This window comes from Columba livia, chromosome 8 (genome assembly GCF_036013475.1).
Source record: "Columba livia isolate bColLiv1 breed racing homer chromosome 8, bColLiv1.pat.W.v2, whole genome shotgun sequence".
Classification (NCBI taxonomy): Eukaryota; Metazoa; Chordata; class Aves; order Columbiformes; family Columbidae; genus Columba; species Columba livia.
In genome coordinates this window covers 6,817,912-6,838,391 of record NC_088609.1, presented here as the reverse complement: position 1 = coordinate 6,838,391, position 20,480 = coordinate 6,817,912, and the positions used below count along the sequence as shown (strand labels likewise).

General features: G+C 43.4%; 1 protein-coding gene across 5 annotated transcripts in view; it reads right to left on the bottom strand.

Moving 5' to 3' along the window:
• RASAL2 (RAS protein activator like 2) overlaps window positions 1-20,480 on the bottom strand; it is a 180,923-nt gene that overhangs the window by 128,529 nt on the left and 31,914 nt on the right. Inside the window, exon 1 of one of the 5 annotated variants that reach the window (XM_065071717.1) lies at window positions 14,714-14,991. The exons of 3 other annotated variants lie outside the window; for them this stretch is intronic. In XM_065071717.1, coding sequence (XP_064927789.1) covers window positions 14,714-14,762 — 49 coding nt within the window. In that variant the 5' untranslated portion in view covers window positions 14,763-14,991. Of the gene's footprint in view, window positions 1-14,713; window positions 14,992-20,480 lie in introns of those variants that run through there. One more of the 5 variants, XM_065071719.1, reaches the window with a different exon arrangement.

The window sequence follows — 20,480 nt, the reverse complement described above, 5'->3', positions numbered from 1 at the left end:
AAACCCCAAAAAGCATTATTCCTGCAAACTTAAAGGAGGGGTTTACCAGCAGAACACAGTTTTATCACTAGATGTGATACTTGCTTGCATCAACCAACTACAGCTTGAACATTACCAAGAGAGGAAAAATAGCCATAGTACCATAGGCATGTTAATGGGTAACATCTCAAAAATGGTTGTGGTAACTATGCCCAAATAGCAGCTGTATGTATTCAAACTTTCCACTCTTTATTCTTATGTAACTGTAAAGGAACATAACCTCAGCACATGGCTGTTGCAAAAATAACACCTATCAACCCTACTCTCCACATTAGGAATTGAGTTTATGATTTCATTCTATACATTATTTTTAAATGAATTGTTCTAATTCTGCTGGCCTTACTTTGTCCTGCTCTTCCCTGCGACAGAGTGAATACACTGAATTATTCGAGCAAACTCTTCATGCAACACTAGCTTTGCAAATATATTTTAAAATGTAGATTCTCAAACACTGGAAATCCTGCAGTAAAGCCAACTAGGCAGCAAGAGAGAACCACCAGGTAACTGACAATACTCTCCAGTATCACTGTATATCAGTATGCTATTACAGTATAAAATAAGGAGCAAATTTCAGCAACATCTATAATTATAATTCTTCCATTTACCACTAAACACCACAAATAATTTGTCTCCCCACGTGGGTGTTAGGTAGCAAGACTGTGGTGGCTCAAGTGAGAAGACAGGGACAAGACATCATCAGAGATGTTTTTCCAGTGCCCTGTGCCAACACTTACCCGTCCTGGAGTCTGTCTTGCTGCTAGAAAACGCCAACAGGCAGACTTGGGGCTTTCAGACTTAACAAGACTTTTTAAAGGTCCAGCGAATAACAACAACCTAAACAATTAGCTCACACAAACTAGAACATACTTCTGCAGTATTTAACACCCGAGATGTTTGACGCCTGTGGAATCTGTGTGCAAACTGAAGGAACATGACCAAGCAAATTTAATTTTCGAAGTCACCAAGGACACACTTGAGTTGCTGGTTCGTTTTACACGCGGTCTGTGCAGGGGTTCAAGATGGCTTTGATATCCAGCACTTTCTGTCTGCTAGACTGGACTACAAACAGCAATGGTTTGAGCACCTGCATACATGAGAGCAATACAGGATTAGTGATGGAGATGGGCTCTGGGTGTACAAGCAACCAGGAGGAAGAATTTACAAATCCAGAATTATTTTAAGCTTTGAATTTATGCATGGAAATTCCTTGAGCTGTATGAGAAATAGCCTATCGCTCACCTCACAGCCTCTCCAGAATGTTGTATAATTAGCAAATTAAAGTGCAACAACTGACAATAAATCAGCAGTGCGTAGGAGTTTAATATTAAACTTTCATCTAAATGAAGCAACGCATTACAGGGAGGAAAGATGAAACACGCCAGTATCACAAATTTGGAATTAAAACATTTAGTACCAGCTTGGAAAGAGGGATCTGTGTAAAATTCCAGGTGCTGTAGCACTAACATCGAGAAAGAAGTAGAAGAAACAACCCAAAGGGAAGCAAAAAGCAGAGAAGAGGGGGAGAAAAAAAGAGCAGTTATTAAATTTAAATGACCTTCTAACCAGAAGAGGTCTTTCTCCACAGGTTATCTGTCGGGTACAGCCTTGAATCGGTGCAAAAGGCAGAAGCCAGGAATGGTGATGAAGCGCTGGGATGAAGATGAAGCTTCTGCCAGCTGCCAGCCCGGCGCCAGCGCTGGAGGTTTCACAACGGGGAACAGCGCACGGAGCCAAAAGATGAAGCAAGGTGACCTGCGGGCACCGAAACCGCACAGGAAACAGGGAGAGACAGAAGTACACGCTCTTTGGCTGAATCTCTCTCTGTGTTTGTCATTGAAGGAACGATTAAAGATGTCCAGTGCAGGACACTGCTTGCTATAATGCCGTGTGATCTCTGAGAAACGAGCCTGTACATCCTAACACCCAGCCTGAACTGAGAAATTAAATGAAACCCCTTGAAAGTTCATATTCAAATGTGCCTGATGGTGACGTGTACAAAAGAGGCTCTCCCAAAAAAAGCATAATTTCAGCCTTTGAAGAGGGAGGGAGAGAGGTAAGAGAATTTCTTCTTCAGCGACAAAAATTTATGACACATGCACACAACTCCTCAATACAGGACAAAAAAAAACTGGACGTGAAGAAGGATTTGCACCAAGCACAAGTCACTGCACCCCAGGCATGTCCTTCTGAGGCCTGTCTGTCTGTCTGTCAGCTGGACAGGGAGCTCGAAGCCCAGTCCTCAAACCACTGCACACAAGATCTAGTCGTGCCCGCGGCGCAAGCACTTCAATTCTTTCATGTCTTTTCAGTCATTATTATCACGCCAGAGACGACTTCTCTTTCGAGTTTCAAAATTATTTTGGTTTTGTTTCATTAGGTGTGAACACTGGCTTACAAATGACAAAACTGACCATTTCTGAGGTCAGTCCCTTCCAAACGAAGCGTGCAAAGTCTCATCTGTAAGTCTGAGCAAGCGGCACTCCCAACTACTATTCAATAAGCTCTTTAAAAGAACATTCTCAATTATTTCCTTTGCAAAAATTGAAATTCTAACCAATAGGTTTAACAGTGCTAGGAAAAAAAAAAAACACAACAAACCCGCACTGGTTCCTCTTGCTTAGAGCAAAATCCACTGCAGTTGATATTTCTTAAATGCTTCTTATTCAAATCCTCAGATAGTTTTGTACAAGCCTCTCTAGGGTGCTACTGCCACAGCAATCGCACCAACAAAGAAACCGGCTCTCAGAAATCAGGCACTAATTGTCCACAAAACAAATCAGTGCCAGCCCTGTGCAGTGACCTGCCCGTACCCAGCTGGGACCAGTAAAGATCCTTCTCTTCTGTCCCATCTTCTCTAGATGTGTACCTATTGTAAAAAAACCAAAAAAGTTATCTGATTAAAACATTCCTCCTCAAACTACTCTGTGAGCACACTTCAAGGCCTTCGCATTCACTCACTTCATCAGTAAAAGGGAAAATGAGCTGCTATTTGCTATTTTTACCTTGATGGCTCTAGCGCTGTTAGTAAACTCCTCGCCATCCTCACCGAGCGGCGCAGAACTGCTGTGAGCAATAAAGCCCGACTTTGAAATTGTATCTTGAAGTTTCAGATTGACCTGCCAACAGGGCCAGAAGTATTTACTCGAAATAGAAAACACAAAGCCACGTTGGGTTTTATAAATACATAAGCGACCACTGAAGCTAGACTAAATTAACGAACATGTGTGTTCCAATTCCAATGGACAGGACGGCACTCGTATGGCTTCACTTAGCAACTTGTTATGATCTATGCCTTATAAAAAGGTTTTTACACATCTAAAACACTCATATACCAGTGAGACATAAAATCAGGATGTAATCAAATCTCCACGGTTTTATGTACAAATCGCTCGGGACTTCAAGCTGCAAAACCGAACGTAAATAATTGCATTTATTTTCTAATAAAGACCATGTGCCTCCAGAGTCGAGCACGCAAGTTTTCAAGAGGTCCGCATAATATTTTTAGAGGTATTTCTACTTCAAATAAGCAATCCAGTTAAGCAGAGATAAACACACACACACCCCCATCAGTGACCTTGTTTAAACAATGCACTAATTATTGTGATAAATCTGGCCGCCAAACCTAAATATAGACTTTTAGGGGAATAAACAATGGAGTTTGAGTGGAAGGCAGACTTCTCGTATTTACTGTTTACCTAATTATCCAAATGAATGTGCAATTTGGCCTCTCTCCCCTATTCAGGCTGCATGAGTGGCTTTCCCAGCCGGAGCCAAGCGAGCTCTGGCTGTTACTGGAATCGCAGCGTGATTTGATGCTGCGAGTGCACTTGGTGCAATTTCAAAACTTGCATCAGGGTTCGGGTATGTGCGGCCGCCGCTTCCCCCAGACAGCCCCAGGGCTGACACAAGGCAGATAGGCACCGCAGGGCTGAGTCACAGCTACACAAACAGCCAGGTTTTATTTTATTTTATTTTATTTTTTTAATTAAATGAAGTGGGGGGAGAGAAAAAGTCCCATTCAAAACCCCCTCTAAGTTTCCAACTTCGGGTGCCCAAGCAGGAAACGAGGGGAGGAAGGGGGAAGGAGGAAATAAGGAGGAGAAAGCTCTTTTATTCAGGGTTATATTTTTAGACTATTACTAATTTTGTTTTGTCATCATGCTACAGAAACTAGACCTGTGTGAATTAATGCAGCATTATCCTTTCTAATTTTTGCTTAATCCATGCTGCAGTATTAACCTAATCTGCTTACACGGGACATGGCAGGACATTTGCTCCCCCCTTGTTGCAAGTGATTTTCTCCACCACAGATATTCCCGACTGCTAGATACATCCAGCCATACATTCCCTCTTTCCCCAAATCACATAGACACAAGTAGAATTCCCCACTTTTGTGTTGGGAAACAAACTCTGCACATGCTGAGGACACTGAACCTGAAATCTTGATTTGTTTAGAAGCATCCCAAAGTAATGCAATTTATAACTGTAACGTATAGGAAGGAGCACCGCCAAGATGCTTTTCCTCCTTGCTAAAAATACCCACGACTTAAAGTGCCTTTCCCCTTCTTGATCCATCGATTTTTATAAAAGTAAAGCTTGATTTTGTTGGGTAGAATGAGGCTAGAGGAGAGAAATCTGTGCTCGCTACTCCCCGCTGTAGTTAATTCATAGCAGTTATGTAGTAAATTTTTTATTATTATTATTATTATTGTTACAATATTATTGTTACTTGTGTGTTTTTCTTAACAAGTTTCTCTCTCCAGCTGTCATTGGTAGGGTTACTGTCAGACTATTCTTTTAAATTCCTTTTTCCACACTCGCACAGCGCAGCCCAAACCCATTTGCGACTTCCCTCCCTAGATGCAAGTTGACACATACATCAATTATACAGAAATACAACAACTTACAGTAAATAAATCATTGGGGGGGCGGGGGGGGGGGGGGGGGGGGAGGAAATAATGAAGCTCAACTTGCTTATAAATATCTTCAAAAAGAAGCCTGGAAACATTCCACTGCGGGCTGGCAATGCGCAGGCACAAGTGGTGGGGAGTGGCAAGGGAAAGGGCAGACAGAACAGGGATATTTTTTGTCCTAAAGTTTTGTTTCCTTCTTTCCAAAAAAACAAGAAAGGCCAGGAAATCCTCCCAGTTTGGCACTCCCAACAGCACCATATTAGATGAAATACAAGGCCTTCGCTTCCCGTTCCCTCCCCACTTCAGAGCAAGCGGAGCAGGACGACACCGACGGCCGATCTCACAGGGATGCTGCAAACACAAGAAGCCCCGTAGGTCAATTCTGCACAAGCTTAGGGTTATACCAGTTGGTTGGATAATGTGCAACTTTTATCCCATATTAATGCATCCATTTTTTTGGATGAAAACCCAGATCAGGTCTTAGGGTTGGAAAAGCTCCTCCTCCATTTGTCATCTCTAAACCAAAGATTAACGGGCCAGACCTCTTGCCAAAGCCAACAGGTTCTCCTTTTACCATCACCAGCCAGAAGGATTTTGCAGTAGAGGTGGGTAAAAGGGAAGGAGTGACATGGAAAAGTAGGAAAGGTGGCAGAGCACACTTAAAAACTTCCTTTCCAACCCATTCCTTGGGCTCCTGCTTCGGAGTGGTTGTGCAAACCTTCTGTATCCCAAGGGCAGAGCTGGGCCCAAACAGCTTCACACTAGAAGGTACAGGACTCAAACATGGCTTTGAGATTCAGGTAGAGGCTGTGTGGGTTTAGCTTCACTCAGTCAGCTTAATTTCCCACAACAGAGACCAACAATCACCTCCCTGTATAAAGACACACACAAGGACATCAGGACAATTGAAAACAAAACAAAAATAAAGTTTCTCCTCTCTGAAAAGCTGTCAAGTGTATCAAGTCCTTCTATTATCTTCCTGACTGTCTAAAAACATGATAGAAGAAAAGTTGAGTATTACCCTGGAATAAACTGGAACAGAGGAAAAAAAAAAAAAAAAGAAGGATAAATCAGAGCTTATCTTCTTAAAATATAAACCCCTCAGGAAATATAATTTGCTGCAATTAAATATAAAAAGCCAATCCTCAAGATAAGCCTTAACAAATCACTTTAAGAGTTTAGTAAGCTGTGGTTTGGTTTGAGGAGGTTTCAATGCATGTGTTAGAGTTTTGGACTGACCTGTCAAACCTACTTTTGAACTTCTCACGACTGATGAACGCAGGAGCCAGAACAGCAAGTGTGCAAGACGGGCGAGTTTCCAAGACCACCAAAATAACTTTTTCAGTAAAGAGGTTTAGAATATTTGATCCTTAAACTAGCAAGAAGTCTCAGGTCTCAGCTTTTATCATTCATAACTTCACTGAACTTCTGCAGAGTGTGATTTATTCATCTCCCGGACACAGAAATGTCACCGTGGGAAGCTGAGTGTCCTGCCATCCAACTTTTTGACTCGGGCTCGCACACATCACCAAGAAATTCTTGCTACCAAAGTGTTTGAAAAAAGCTGACAATGCTACAGATATTGACTGTCCTACAGTAAATACACCATCGCTTCTGCACTTAAGACAGGATTAATTGATGATATCTAAAATAAACCTTATACATTCTTTAGATATAAAAAGTTATTTTAGTAAGATCTCTGAGTCTCCTTGTCTTTACTTTCTGGGTCACTCAAGTTTAGATATGGGCTCTATTTTCTGTGTTCAGAAGGCATGAGCTCTTTTTTCTGTATTTTCACAGAATTACAGAATGTCAGGGGTTGGAAGGGACCTTGAAAGCTCATCCAGTGCAATCCCCCTGCCGGAGCAGGAACACCCAGATGAGGTTACACAGGAACATGTCCAGGCGGGTTTTGAATGTCTCCAGAGTAGGAGACTCCACAACCCCCCTGGGCAGCCTGGTCCAGTGTCTGTCACCCTCACTGAGAAGAAGTTTCTTCTCAAATTTAAGTGGAACCTCTTGTGTTCCAGTTTGAACCCATTACCCACACAATATTCCAGATGTGGTCTCACCAGGGTGGAGTAGAGGGGAAGGAGAACCTCTCTCGATCTACTAGCCACTCCCCTTCTAATACGCCCCAGGATGCCATTGGCCTTCCTGGCCACAAGGGCACAGTGCTGGCTCATGGTCATCCTGTTGTCCACCAGGACCCCCAGGTCCCTTTCCTCTACACTGCTCTCTAATATGTAATTTCCCAACCTATACTGGAACCTGGGGTTGTTCCTGCCCAGATGCAGGACTCTACACTTTCCCTTGTTAAATTTCATTAGGTTATTCCCTGCCCAACTCTCCAGCCTGTCCAGGTCCCGCTGGATGGCAGCACAGCCTCTGGCGTGTCATGGCATGACATGGCATGCATGTCTGGCCTGTTAAATTATCTTAATTGCTGGACATACTCTTGTTGGGTTTTTTTTTTTCAATATCTCTACGTTTATCCACCTAAAATGCACAGAGGCGGTTGTAATATCACCCGTGACATGAAGCTATTTTGCCTTCCGCTAAGCAACTCTCTGCTGCTACCACTAGGTAAATAAACACCAATTATTGCTGATGGTGTAAACACTTTTTGCATTCAGGTTCGCCTGTCAGTATTTTCTGCTATTATCATGATGAAATTTGCAATCCTGAGGCTGTTCTCAGATGACAATAAGGGAGAAAATTAGTTTTGAAAATGAGATTTCCAGGCTTAGTTGGGCCTGAGAGGAGACAACAAATTAGATGACAGTTTAGGTAGAAGGAAGAGTGAATTTAAACTTTGAGTTCTGTCAATACTGAAAGTAACTTTGGGCCTGAAAGTTATAATTAGGCTAGTCAGAAAAAGTACAAACATTAATTTCCTGCTTGTGTCTGTAGATTTTAAAGCTTTAAAAGTCCCTGTATGAATCTTTTGACATCACCAGTTACTTTTTGGGACAATCACAGGCAGCGCCTTGTTCTTCTCTTGAGCTAAATTCAGTTTTTTCCTGAGTAAGTGCTGGAGAATAACTATCCTTGCTAAATTACAGCTTTCTAGCTGTCAGATTGCAAGAGCTCTACAAAAATTGACAAATTCATATGGCCAGGTAATGGTGGCATTAGACCTATATATGTCAGAAGAAGCTGCCTTGGAATTTCTTTGCTCCTTCTGCAATCCCTGAAGTTAAGATTTTGAGATAAATACACATTTCTTCCTTCTTTTCCCCTTCCTTTCTGTGTCATGTTTCCCTTTTTGTTCCTGGCTCTAAATTTCTGAGCTTTAAATACACATTTATTCCTCTTTTAGTGAGAAATTGTGTGTCACTAATCTCTTTTGTATTGATGCATTGTTTTCATTCTGCTTAATTTTCCCAGTAGTGCAGTTTGTGGTGATTGGCTTCAGTTATTTTAGTAGGAGTTCTTGCATTTCATTATATTGCGTTTAATAATAGAAGAAGAATGTGAGAGCGGTGATTTCCACCCCCTCTTTGGTGGGATTATGTAGAAATTGCCATCTTCTGGTTCATTCATAAATTCCCTTAACTACCTAGTACACAATTTAGAGGATTTAACGGTAAAGGAGCTGAAGTTCTCATTTTAGTATTCCTTTCATCGCTAACTTTAATAAAAAGAGCAAATGTGAATTGGTGTTGGAATAGATGTCTCTTGCATTGTGAAATCTTTTGAATAGTGGTTCCTTTGACAGTCTAGAGTTGTGATTATAAGAAGGACTTTCAAAAATAGACTGAAAGCTGAGGTGCATGTGAGTGAGTTCTGTGAACTTCGCTGATATGTGATCTCTTAAAATCCCTATAGATCAGAAAGGAATGGACTATTCAGCTGTGAAAAATACAGATAATACATCAGGAAAGGTTGTGTGTTTTAATCCATCTATTGGTTGTGTTTGATAGCTGTTACATGGGGAGAGCAGGGGAGAAAGAGGATAAAGTAACTGAAAAAACCCAGGTGGGCAGAAGAATGAAGGACAGGAATAAACCCAACTTCTTTTTCCCAGTGAATACAACAAAAAGAGTCCGAATAAGAAATTGATATGCGATTATATCTGTATAGATCTTGCAATATTTCTGGAAAACTTTTTGTAGAATTGAAATTCCACTGTAGACTGACTTCAGTAACAGGGTATTTAAGAGGTATTTGTGTCCTCCCACCTTTGCTACAGGTTCCTGGTATGTCCCACCTGAAACTGTGGAGTCATAAACCCACAATCACCAAAATAAAAGGTTTTATACAGCTCAGAACAACAAAACGCTCTGACAGGGTCACCTCATAGTGAGAACTTCAGGGAACAACAGCAGCCCAATGTGAGCAATGACTTTTGCATGTGCTTGTGTTTGCCTCTACTTTTGTGATCCAGGGTGCACAAGTAAATACAAAGTTGTTCCTCTCTGGACTTGACAGCTTTAACAATCCTCTTTGTGTCAGGCGACCATTGCAGCTTAGCAAACTCCATCTCTTAAAATGGGAGTACCTGAATTTCCACCCAAACCACTAAGACACTAAATTGGGTGCATGTTCTAACATCCAAATGTCGCTTGGCAGGAAATGTGAATTTTTGTTCGCTTGACAAAAAAAACCCCACCTCGTTTAATCATGCTGAATATTCGCAAAATGGCAGGGATTTGGGGCGAAAGTGTGGGAGATGTTATACCCTGTCTTGTGAGTACGTGGTGTATCTTGGTGTCTGCCCTGGGAACAGAGCGTCTCCCTTCTCAGCTGGTTGGGGAACATATTTCTGTGGATGGAACAAAGCACATAACTGTGGTCAGTAGGTCAGAGAGGTTCTCCTCCCCCTCTACTCTGCCCTGGTGAGACCACATCTGGAATATTGTGTCCAGTTGTGGCCCCTCAGTTCCAGAAGGACAGGGAATTGCTGGAGAGGGTCCAGCGCAGGGCAATGAAGATGATTAAAGGAGTGGAGCATCTCCCGTGTGAGGAAAGGCTGAGGGAGCTGGGGCTCTTGAGCTTGGAGAAGAGGAGACTGAGGGGTGACCTCATTAATGTTTATAAATATATAAAGGGTGAGTGCCATGAGGATGGAGCCAGGCTCTTCTCGGTGGCCAACAATGATAGGACAAGGGGTAATGGGATCAAGCTGGAACACAAGAGGTTCCACTTAAATTTGAGAAAAAACTTCTTCTCAGTGAGGGTGACAGACACTGGCCCAGGCTGCCCAGGGGGGTTGTGGAGTCTCCTTCTCTGGAGACATTCAAACCCGCCTGGACATGTTCCTGTGCGACCTCACCTGGGCGTTCCTGTTCCAGCAGGGGGACTGGACTAGGTGATCTTCTGAGGTCCCTTCCAATGCCAAACATACTGTGATACTGTGATACTGTGGTAACATGGATAACGAAACATTTAAAAACCCTTCCCCATTCAGAATTACAGTGGCTTTCCTCTGGTGTGGCTTAATTCAGGATGGAATTCAATCAGGAAAAATGGCACCGCTCACTCAAAAAGCCTCTCCTGACACAGTGGGGGTATCCACAGCACGAGATGGAGGGGAAAAACTTCAATTCCCAAAACTCAGAAATCCCCTGGACAGAGCTCACTGTCTATTGAACACACCAGGGAAAAACACAGTGAGGATGCTAAACAGGATTATGATTCCAGTTTCTGGAGCTGGAAAGACTACAGCGTGGAAATCTTAATTATCTTGTGAAGAATCTAAGCCCAAATCTATTGCAGAGCTAGAAAGTTTGGTCTGTGGAATTGTTAGAGAACATGACTTGCACCCCAGGAATAAAGAAATACCCTATTTTGTCACGTTGGAAAGGGGCTGCATATTTACTCCCACAAAGAAAAGCAACTATGGGACAAGACAAGTAGCCGAGATCTCTTGGTTATTTGTAATGAAGAGCAGACATAAAGATATAAAGATATAAAGAACAGGGAAAAGTTTACTTTTAATATGAGGTATCTTCAGTGATTTATTACCAATGAGAACTTTCCCTTTTAGAGCCTAAAACGTTTTCATTGTTTCAAGAAATTCAAACACAAAGATACATTAAGTTGCCGGTGAAAAGGAATTTATACATACTCTAAGATTTTGTACTTTACACAGCTCCATTTCCTCTCCCCGCTGCAATTACCTGTCTGCAGAGGAAATAACACACGACATTCTGCGCTTAGCTAGAAGCTTTATAAGAACAATGAATATAAAAGGTAATGACACTTGATTTTTAAACAGATCTTTTTTTCTTTTAAGACCATTAAAAGACTTCTTGAAGATGGGATTCTGATGGCTCCATGACAGAAAACTACTAAATCCAAGCCAGATTCAGAATATTTCCAACACCCTTCCCACAAGATTTTTTCAATAAGTGAGATGTCTTTTGTTAGTAAATATATTCTAGAGCACACACACTTGAACTGGCAGCATAAATGTCACTGCACTCAGGTGATTAAATTAATACTGAAGCTCCCTTAGCTATAGCGTTCCGATATGATATTTCAGTGGCAACTACCTTTAAAATCTGTACTATTTCATGTATGGCCATTTACCCTAAAGGTCCCCAATGCATCAGCCTCAGGTCTAAGATATTCCTCAAAAAATCCTCCGAGGTAACAGATATTGCAGAGATTTCTGTTAGACTATTTACCTGCCAAAAGGAAGGAATGCTAAGATGATGCAACCATTAAGGCTGTGGCTTTTCTGCCATTTGAGAGCTTTGCTGTGACAACTGTAACTTTCATTTAACAGCTTCTTGCACCCGCCATCATCCGGCGCAACCCCCAGACCATCCGGCAGCACCCTCTGCGGCGATGGCGCTGAAATAATGGGCGTCATTTCAAACTAAAAGGAAATGCAGCGTATATTTAGAAAACAAAGGATATTGCTTAGCTAAGTACTTCTAAGTTTTCTGCTGCTTTGCTGTTCTGTAACATTTAAGATTTTCCATATAGCTGGTCCTCTTTTATTTTTACAATGATGTTAAGAACAGCCAATTCCAGTTGACTTAAGCGCCTCTTCAGCTCAGGCACGGCTCAAGTTAATTGCAGTTTATCTCAAATCCTAACGATGATTTTCTCCTGCAGCAGACAGGCAAATTCAACAGTATCTTAAAAGTAACAGCGATCTCAGGAGAGGGGATATTAACACAATAGCATTTGTTAAGCTGGCAAAATGCCACGTGCCTACTTTGACCTTGCGTTTTAATAACTTTCTTATTTTAAATACAGATTGAAACCTTTGGATGTTCGCTTTCACCGCCGCTTCATCGAGCGTTCTCAAGTTCTCTGTCATAACTAACCTTTAATATTTTTATACAGGGGGTCATTAAATAAATAAAACCCAAATGAAAACAAAACACCCAACTGTTTTGAAGTAAGTGGAATAGAACTGCTGCTGAAATAGGCTCTGACCATGTCTATTCTTACGCAGAAGTCACCACTGAGAAGTCCCCTTTAAAGACCAGTATTGTTTCATTTAGTCCATCAATCCTGAAATCTCCATAAGCTGCTGCAGTTGCTGCTGGATAAGCAAATACATGAATTTGGAACGTGCAAACCCAAGAGCACTTTCAGATATCCTACAAGGAAATCCCTCACTAGGAACTAAGGAAAGATGGGTTTTTTTAATGGCACAAGAAGAGTTAAATAAAGAAGAGCAGTAATCAGGTACGAGCTCTACATAGTAAAGACAAAATGCTCATCAGCCCATTTTGCTGCAGACTTTTCCTCTGCCAGAATGACACATGATAACATAGAATAAGGTGCAGAGGTCTATACTCTTGCTGCTCTCCATACTTTAAACACCAGAAAATAAGCACTGTAAGTGTCCTTTATGCTTTCCTATAACATTCCCTTCCTGTGCCATGGCTTTTTCCATTGCAATGTTCCTTTTATTCACACACTCGTACCAAGCTCTGCGCAGTCAGCTGGAATTGTAGAATTGAGGTCTCAGCACCCAACCTCCCCAAATGAAGAAATCAAACTGGCAGACAGAGTGAGTGCTTGTATTTTAATAATACACCCTATCCAAATAGCTTTTCAACAGTTATACCTCCTCTGGGGTTACCCTCCCACCAGCTGTGTTTTATAGCATTCTCTGAGCATCCTCAACTTCCTCGCAGGTATTTAAAAACCACATTAAACACACATCCCCACAGCATAAATAATGAGATTTATGTCTAAAAAAACCCTCTCCACAGATACTGAAATAATGCAGAAAGTTATCAAGCAGACACTTATTACATGTTTCCATACTGGTTACGTTTCCCTCATGGAGTGAAACTTCAACTAGAATCATTCCCATCTCCTTATCTCTGAAACAAGGAATATATTTATTCATTTACTTTCACTAAGTTTCTTTTAGCAAATACTGGTCCATTTCATTTACCCAAGGTCCCGAGCTATCTATAGAGAGATCAAGGAGTTTCTTCAGCTTCTTATAATTGTCACCCCACATCTGCCACAACGTAATCAAGGAGATTACTCTGTTTCAAGTGATAGCTCTGTTTTCCCTAGAGGCAGAAAATTCATGGTTTCTGAGAAGTCCAGAGTGAATAGAGTCTAGGAAATTTGGGCTAGAAGGAAAAAAAATGTATTTGCCAACAAGATCTCTTTCCCAGCGAAGGCCAAAGCAATACTTTGCAAACCCAGCCCATAACTTTTACATGGGAAACCACTTATATCTGCATCTGAACCGTCCCCTCCACAAATAGAGGAATCACCAACACTCAGCACCTCACACAAAAATCTCGATTTCCAGGAATGACCTTTCATTAAGGTTTATATATCGATAAAAATCGGCACTTGTGCAAACCTCACCACACACGGCTCAAGTTGTGCCCTTATCAAACCCTGGAGCAGAGAGAAGTTGCTCTGCTTGGGGTTGTTTCTCTGATAATTCACCCAATCAGACCTAATTAGCCTGAGTTAATGAAGAGCCTTCTACCCTATTAAAGATTGATTCACTCAGATATGCCAGTGCAAAAAATGGTTTCCTGCTGGGGCGGTTTATGATGTTTGCTTTGCAGAGCAGCGGCACGACGAAAGGACACAGGCACCAGAAAGACACAAGGCTCATAAAATAAATTCCTGAAACTTGAGTCGGCCTCTTCAAAACACTCGCTTATAATCACGCTCCATAATTATTCTAATTTGCACAATTAAGAGCTGAATAAACACCATAAATTTAAATGAAAAACCCCAGGCACAGGCTGGCGCTGCTACTGGAATATTTTAAAATCCAAAACATACAGCACTGCTGCTGCTGATTTCTGCAACAAGAGAGCACCTCGCTGAAATCCAGTTATGTACTTACCACTAAACCAAAAGAATCAAAATAAAGCAACAAAAGTGCTTCTCCTACAGCTTATTAGCATTGTTTTCTTCTCAATCCCATCATTTTGTACAGACACAACAGTTTATATACTCCTGAGGTGCCCATCTCTTGCAACCACTCCACTTCTCCCAAAATCCCCCAAATTAGAAGCCATCCTATTATACAGACTGCTGCTGTTATTTAGCCAAGCTAAGGAAGGAATCCCAGAGCAGGCTTACAAACAGACTTAAAAGTAGCCACGTCCCATAATAGCACATTGCTCCAGAGAAAGGTTTTGGCATTTCCAGGCAGGCACCTCATACTGGAAATAGAAGCCAAAAAAACCCCAGCAGTACCCAAAACCTCTCTGTGCGTGACCACGTTTCTCCTCCTGGGCACCTAACCCATCGCTTTCCGACCAGTTATCTTCCCCATCAGGCAAGATGTGTCTCATACTCACCGCTCCACGGCTTTGCCTGCACTAGCACCTTCCTCATCAGGCTTGCCATACCGGAATTTTTACCCTCGTTGTCTAAACCTGCTCAGGACCAAACCAGGTGGAAGAGTTCAAAAAAGCAAAACCCAAAACACACGCCTGCATCTAGTCCCTGCGTCTCTGCCAGCCCCTCGGCTTTTTCTCCTGAGGCTGCACAGCGTCTGGATGAAGAAGGCTGAAAACATGCACACGTGTGTGCACACGCACAGGAAGCTTGGAACCAAATCGGTATTAAATGTACCGACTTCCTTCTTCATGCTCCAGTATCTCCGCTGTAAACAAGCGCTGTGCTTTAGCTAAGCGAAGCTGAAAAGTCCAGCAGAGAAGGACAAAAGAAGGGAGTGGCTCCGGCAAGGAGTAACTATTTTAAATACACAAACATCTTCCCATCAGATTAAAACGAGGCTTTTAAATTAGGCAAGTTCTGAAGCCATTGTTGTGACAGAATAACTCAAGACAAACAGGAGACGCTGTTTCCTCCTCTGGAGAGGCCTCCTGGATTTCCAGTACGAAGTGTCCTGTAAGCTTTCCGAGTGCTTGGACGAAAGACTTGAGAAGTGTTTGTGTCGCTCTGGGTACAGAGGGCAAAGAAGGAGAAGGTTAATGCAGGAACAGGCCCCAGAAGAGGCACCACCAGTTCCAGTTGCTGCACCTTGCAGTGTAGGTGCCAGGAAGAAGCAGGGGAGGGATGCTGAGCTCGTGTCTGGGTCAGACCACATGGCTGGGGCCACCAGTCCTGCCCCACAAGCCAGTGACCAGCTCTCGGGGCCCAGGTCAGCCTGGCAGGAGCGCACGTGTCTGCAGGGATCAGGCAGGAGCCAATCACATCCTCTCTGACAGGGTTTCATAGACATCCCGCTTGCCTTTTGAGCGATCTCCGCCCCACACAGCTTCAGGCTCCTTTAGTCTTCCACAGGTTTCCTCCACTGTTTTAAGGCACTGGCAGATCCACCTCTGAGCAAACCAGAGAACACACCACCAGTGTGCATCAGACATGCCACCAAACCCTTTTGCACAGACCTGGAGGGCTCTAACAGAGTCACAGAACCATTTTGGTTGGAAAAGACCTTTAAGATTGAGTCCAACTGTTAAACCAACACTGACAAGTCCACCCCTAAACCATGTCCCTAAGAACGTCATCTCCGCGTCTTTCAAACCGCCCCAGGGATGGTGACCCCACGATTGCTCTGGGCAGCCTGTTCCAATGCCTGACAGCCTATTCCAGGATTAAATTTTTCCTAATATCCAATCTAAACCTCCCCGGTGCAACTTGGGGCCATCTCCTCTTGTTGTTATGTGGGAGAAGAGACCAACATCATGCACACTACAACATCCCCACTGCTAACGATGAATGCTTTCTTGACAGATAAGAGAGCAGGCAGGTCAAGCTCTCCTCACCCAAAAGGCTCCAAAGTAGAGGACGATGGCTTTGACCACTCCACTGCAGGCCTGCTGCCTCCAAGCATCCTTGGAAAAAACGTGAGGATGGCCAAGGCATCTTTGGTCCACCACCAAACAGCCCAACAGTGCCCATCCTTGGCCAGGACACAGCTGTAGCAGCCACTCTGCTCCAAAATGCAAGTCCAGGGGACTTCTCCACAGCTCCCGCAGCAGGAAAGGCTGAGATGCAGCCTCAAAACGCTAGAAACTTCTCCTTATCTCTGAAAGCATACCAAAATTACAGTAGTTCTCAGTCTGGGCTCCTCAGCAGCCGTTATCTTTATTGACAACAGCAATGAAATAGTGGCTGAGCACTGTGTGTGGTTTCTCGCACTAAGTCCCGGAGAGGTCAGCACAAGAGGCTGAGCGAGAAGAAGCCGACAGCTTGGCGATGCTTAGCCCCAAGACGATAAGAAGTGCCTGTTTGAGAAAGCTGCCATCTTACGCCTTTTCAGACAGATGCATATTATTTATCTTCCTATCAAAGACCACTTATCTCATAAAAGAACTTTATTACATCTAAGCTAAAACACTGAAAGATCTGCGACTATTCAAACATCCTTTTTATTACCACATCGCAAAGTTGGCTACTAAAAGTTCCCCCATTTTTTTCTTACTCTCTTAATACAGCAACAGCAGATTCCACAGTCCACCTCTTTCCCTCCCCTTTCCACTCTTTCAAGATACACCAAATTCTCATAAAAGTAAAGTAGAATTAAATTGCTGCTACCCCTCAGGGCATGTAACTGCAAGATCAAGAGGCTGGGGTCAAAAGAGATATAGAGCTGCTCTTAAAATCAGAGACTCCACATGAATCTTCCCAGGAAACAGAACGAGTTTCACAATAACCCTCCACAAAGGAGAGAGAAGTTCAATTACAGACAAGCAGGGGAACACATGGCAAGCAGCACAGAAACCCATCAGTCTTCTGCCAAAGAGCTTCTCCTTGTCCCACTGTCCAAGCTTAAAAAGTGACACTTGATTAAAGAACCACCAGACACTGTTTCAAATCTGCATTTCCATTTAAGCAGAAACAACAAAATATGAGCACACATCCATTCAGACTTCAGACTGCTCAGCCACACAGACCTGTAACACACCACAAGGCCTGGACGCATACATGTGCGTAAATGCGCACATCAGGGACAGCGTAGGACCATCCCCAATCTCTTGTGCGGCCCTTGAGAGGTCAGGAAGCTCACCTGGTGACCAGCACCGACATCATACAAGTCCTGTTTGGGAAATGGATCTGTACACATAGAATCATTTAGATTGGAAAATACTTAAGATCATCAAATCCAACTGTTGACATAACACTGCCAAGTTCACAACTAACCCATGTCCCCAAGACACCATCCCATCTATGTGTCTGTTCAACCCCTCCAGGTATGGTGACTCCACCACTGCCCTGGGCAGCCTGTTCCAATGCCCAACAGCCCTTTCCAGGAAGAAATTGTTTCCAAGATCCAACCTCAACTTCCCCTGGTGCAACTTCGGGCTGTTTCCTCTCATTCTAACACTTGGTACTTGGGAGAAGATACCAACACCCCTGGCTCCAAGCTCCTTCCAGGCAGTTCAGAGATCAGAAGGTCTCCTCTCAGCTCCTGTTCTCCAGGCTGAACCCCCCAGGTCCCTCAGCTGCTCCCATCACACTTGTGCTCCAGCCCCTTCCCCAGCTCCGTTCCCTTCCCTCAACTCGCACCCGGCACCTCAAGGCCTTTCTTGGTGTGAGGGCCCTAAAACTGATCCCGGGATTTGAGGTTTGGCCTCCCCAGTACTCAGTGCAAGGGGACGGTCACTGCCCTGGTCCTCCTGGCCACACCAGTGCTGGTAGCAGCCAGGATGCTGGTAGCCTTTTTAGCCACATGCTGGCTCATAGTCAACCAACACCCCCATGTCCTTTTCCATCTTTTCCACCTTGATAACACAAGGTTCACCTAGCCCAATACACCAGCTAACGGCCTTAATACAATGTTTATATGCACATCTACTGAAAGACTTCCAGAATTTCATTGTTCGAGCGTAATGAAATCACTGCTACAGTACAAAGCACAAATCGTGTCTTTAACACGCATCAGCCGAAGGCGGCTTCACATTAATGCCCTCACCCCTGCCAAGTACTGAAACAATTACCGCATTAATATTAACGGGGTTCCTCGGCGAGATGATGCGATTATCATGGGGAATCTCAGGAGATGCTGCGAGACTCTGCAGAACGCCTCAAATTTGTATCAATTTAGAGAGCAATCACTGGAGGCAGCAGAGGCTCTTCAGCCTGGTGACCGAGAGGGTTCCACGTAATAAAAATAACAAGTCCCAGGATGAGATTGCTTGGGAGCAAGTGAAAGAAAACATCGCCGCTTCCACCACCGGCACTTGGAGGAGTCACAACCCTTCACATTTTCAGAGAGGGAAAAGTAAGATAGCAGCTCTACTGCTTCTCACACCCCACGGGAAGAAGAATAATCGTGGTATCTATTTAAGGTCACGTAAAAAGCGGAGTCTGGTCAGTTAGGCCCTTGAAGAGGTTTCTGGGATAAACATTTGGAGATGGGAATGGGGAGAAGGAATACCAGCATGGAGGCTTCAGACCAGCAAAACTGTGCTTAAACTCTTCCACTCACTTTGACTTTCAACCCCACTTCCCCAGTATTGGGGGCTTTCGCGTGTTGCATCCCAAATTTAACGGTATGTTTTACACTTCTATGGTGAAAGCCAATTACAGCTCCTCACCTGGTTCCAGAAACGCAAGGAGCCGGGCAATCTCCCGAGCTGAGTCTGCCTAAGTTCAGGGCTTTCTTGGCAACCAGCACTTTCAATTAATCTTCAAAGGTTAAATGGTTTAGTGAACAGCTTCAAAAGGAGCACCTTAAATCTGGCCGTCTCCCCTTTTCTTACCATAGTGATTAGATAAAACTATAGTAAAAGCTGGTTCCTAACTAACTTCTTAAGGTCAATATATATATATACACATACATATGTACACACATCAAAACAGTACTTAGAATTTTTGCTTCAATTACAAATACACTCAAAACCAGAGAAATTATCACCTTGGGTAGCTAGGATCCCAGTCTATATTTTATGTTTGCGATCTCATGACACACAATCCTGCATCAAGACATAAAGAGGATGTTGTGATTTCAGGTCACATTTATACTAAGCACCCACTAGCACCTCCAATTTTACAGGCTTTACCAAAAAGGAAGGACATCCTCTCCCCACCCTTGAGTACCTCTCCTTCTACAGACTCTTCAAAAAAAGGAAAAAAATTAAAAAGTTGACACCCAGCACAGTGACCTGATGTTTTCCATGCCCTGGCCCTCTGATAAGCACACAAATGCCTTCTGCTGGGCGTTTTCCCTGTTGACCTTCCTGACCAGGAACATTAATGCTCAGAAGAAAACGGAACCTAATGAAGTAGGTAATGATACTAAATATAAGCAATGAGTCAAATCACTTTGTTTCTCAGGCGCTCGACTTCGAAGTAGTTTCAGAAGCGCACAAACACGGGCACTGTGCAGACCTGCATGAGCTGAGTATTCATCATATTAAAGGTTTTTCTGTTTGGTTTTGTTTGTTTGGGGTTTGTTTTAAGATAAATGTGTTCTTAAAAAAAAAATTAGAACTCTGTGAAACAGCTGTAGTGCAGGCAATTCTTTATAACAGCCATTACAGAATCACACAGAATTGACTGGGTTGGAAAAGACCTCAGAGATCATCAAGTCCAACCCTTGGTCCAACTCCAGTCCATTTACTAGATCATGGCACTAAGTGCCATGTCCAATCTCAGTTTAAAAACCTCCAGGGACAGTGAGTCCAGCACCTCCCTGGGCAGCCATTCCAATGCCTGACCACTCTTTCTGCAAAGAATTGCTTTCTAATCTCCAGCCTAAATTTCCCCTGGCAGAGTTTAAGCCCATGCCCCCTTGTCCTATTGCTGACTGCCTGCGAGAAGAGACCAATCCCCACCTGGCTAGAACTGCCCTTCAGGTAGTTATAGAGAGTGATGAGCTCACCTCTAAGCCTCCTCTTCTCCAGACTAAACAACCCCAGCTCCCTCAGCCTCTCCTCATAGGTCTTGTGTTCATGAAAAAAACCCATCGCCAGTGACCATCTGAAGAAAACATTATTACAACTGGCACAAGTAAAGAGAAAGAAGCACAGCAAAAAGCACACAGGATGGGGAGTATCCAGGAGCCCGCTGTGATTCCTTTCAGAGAGCTCCTGCCATGGATTTGGCAACTGGTCAGGCAAGAGAGATTAAAGGGGCTCAGATGGCCCCAGCCAG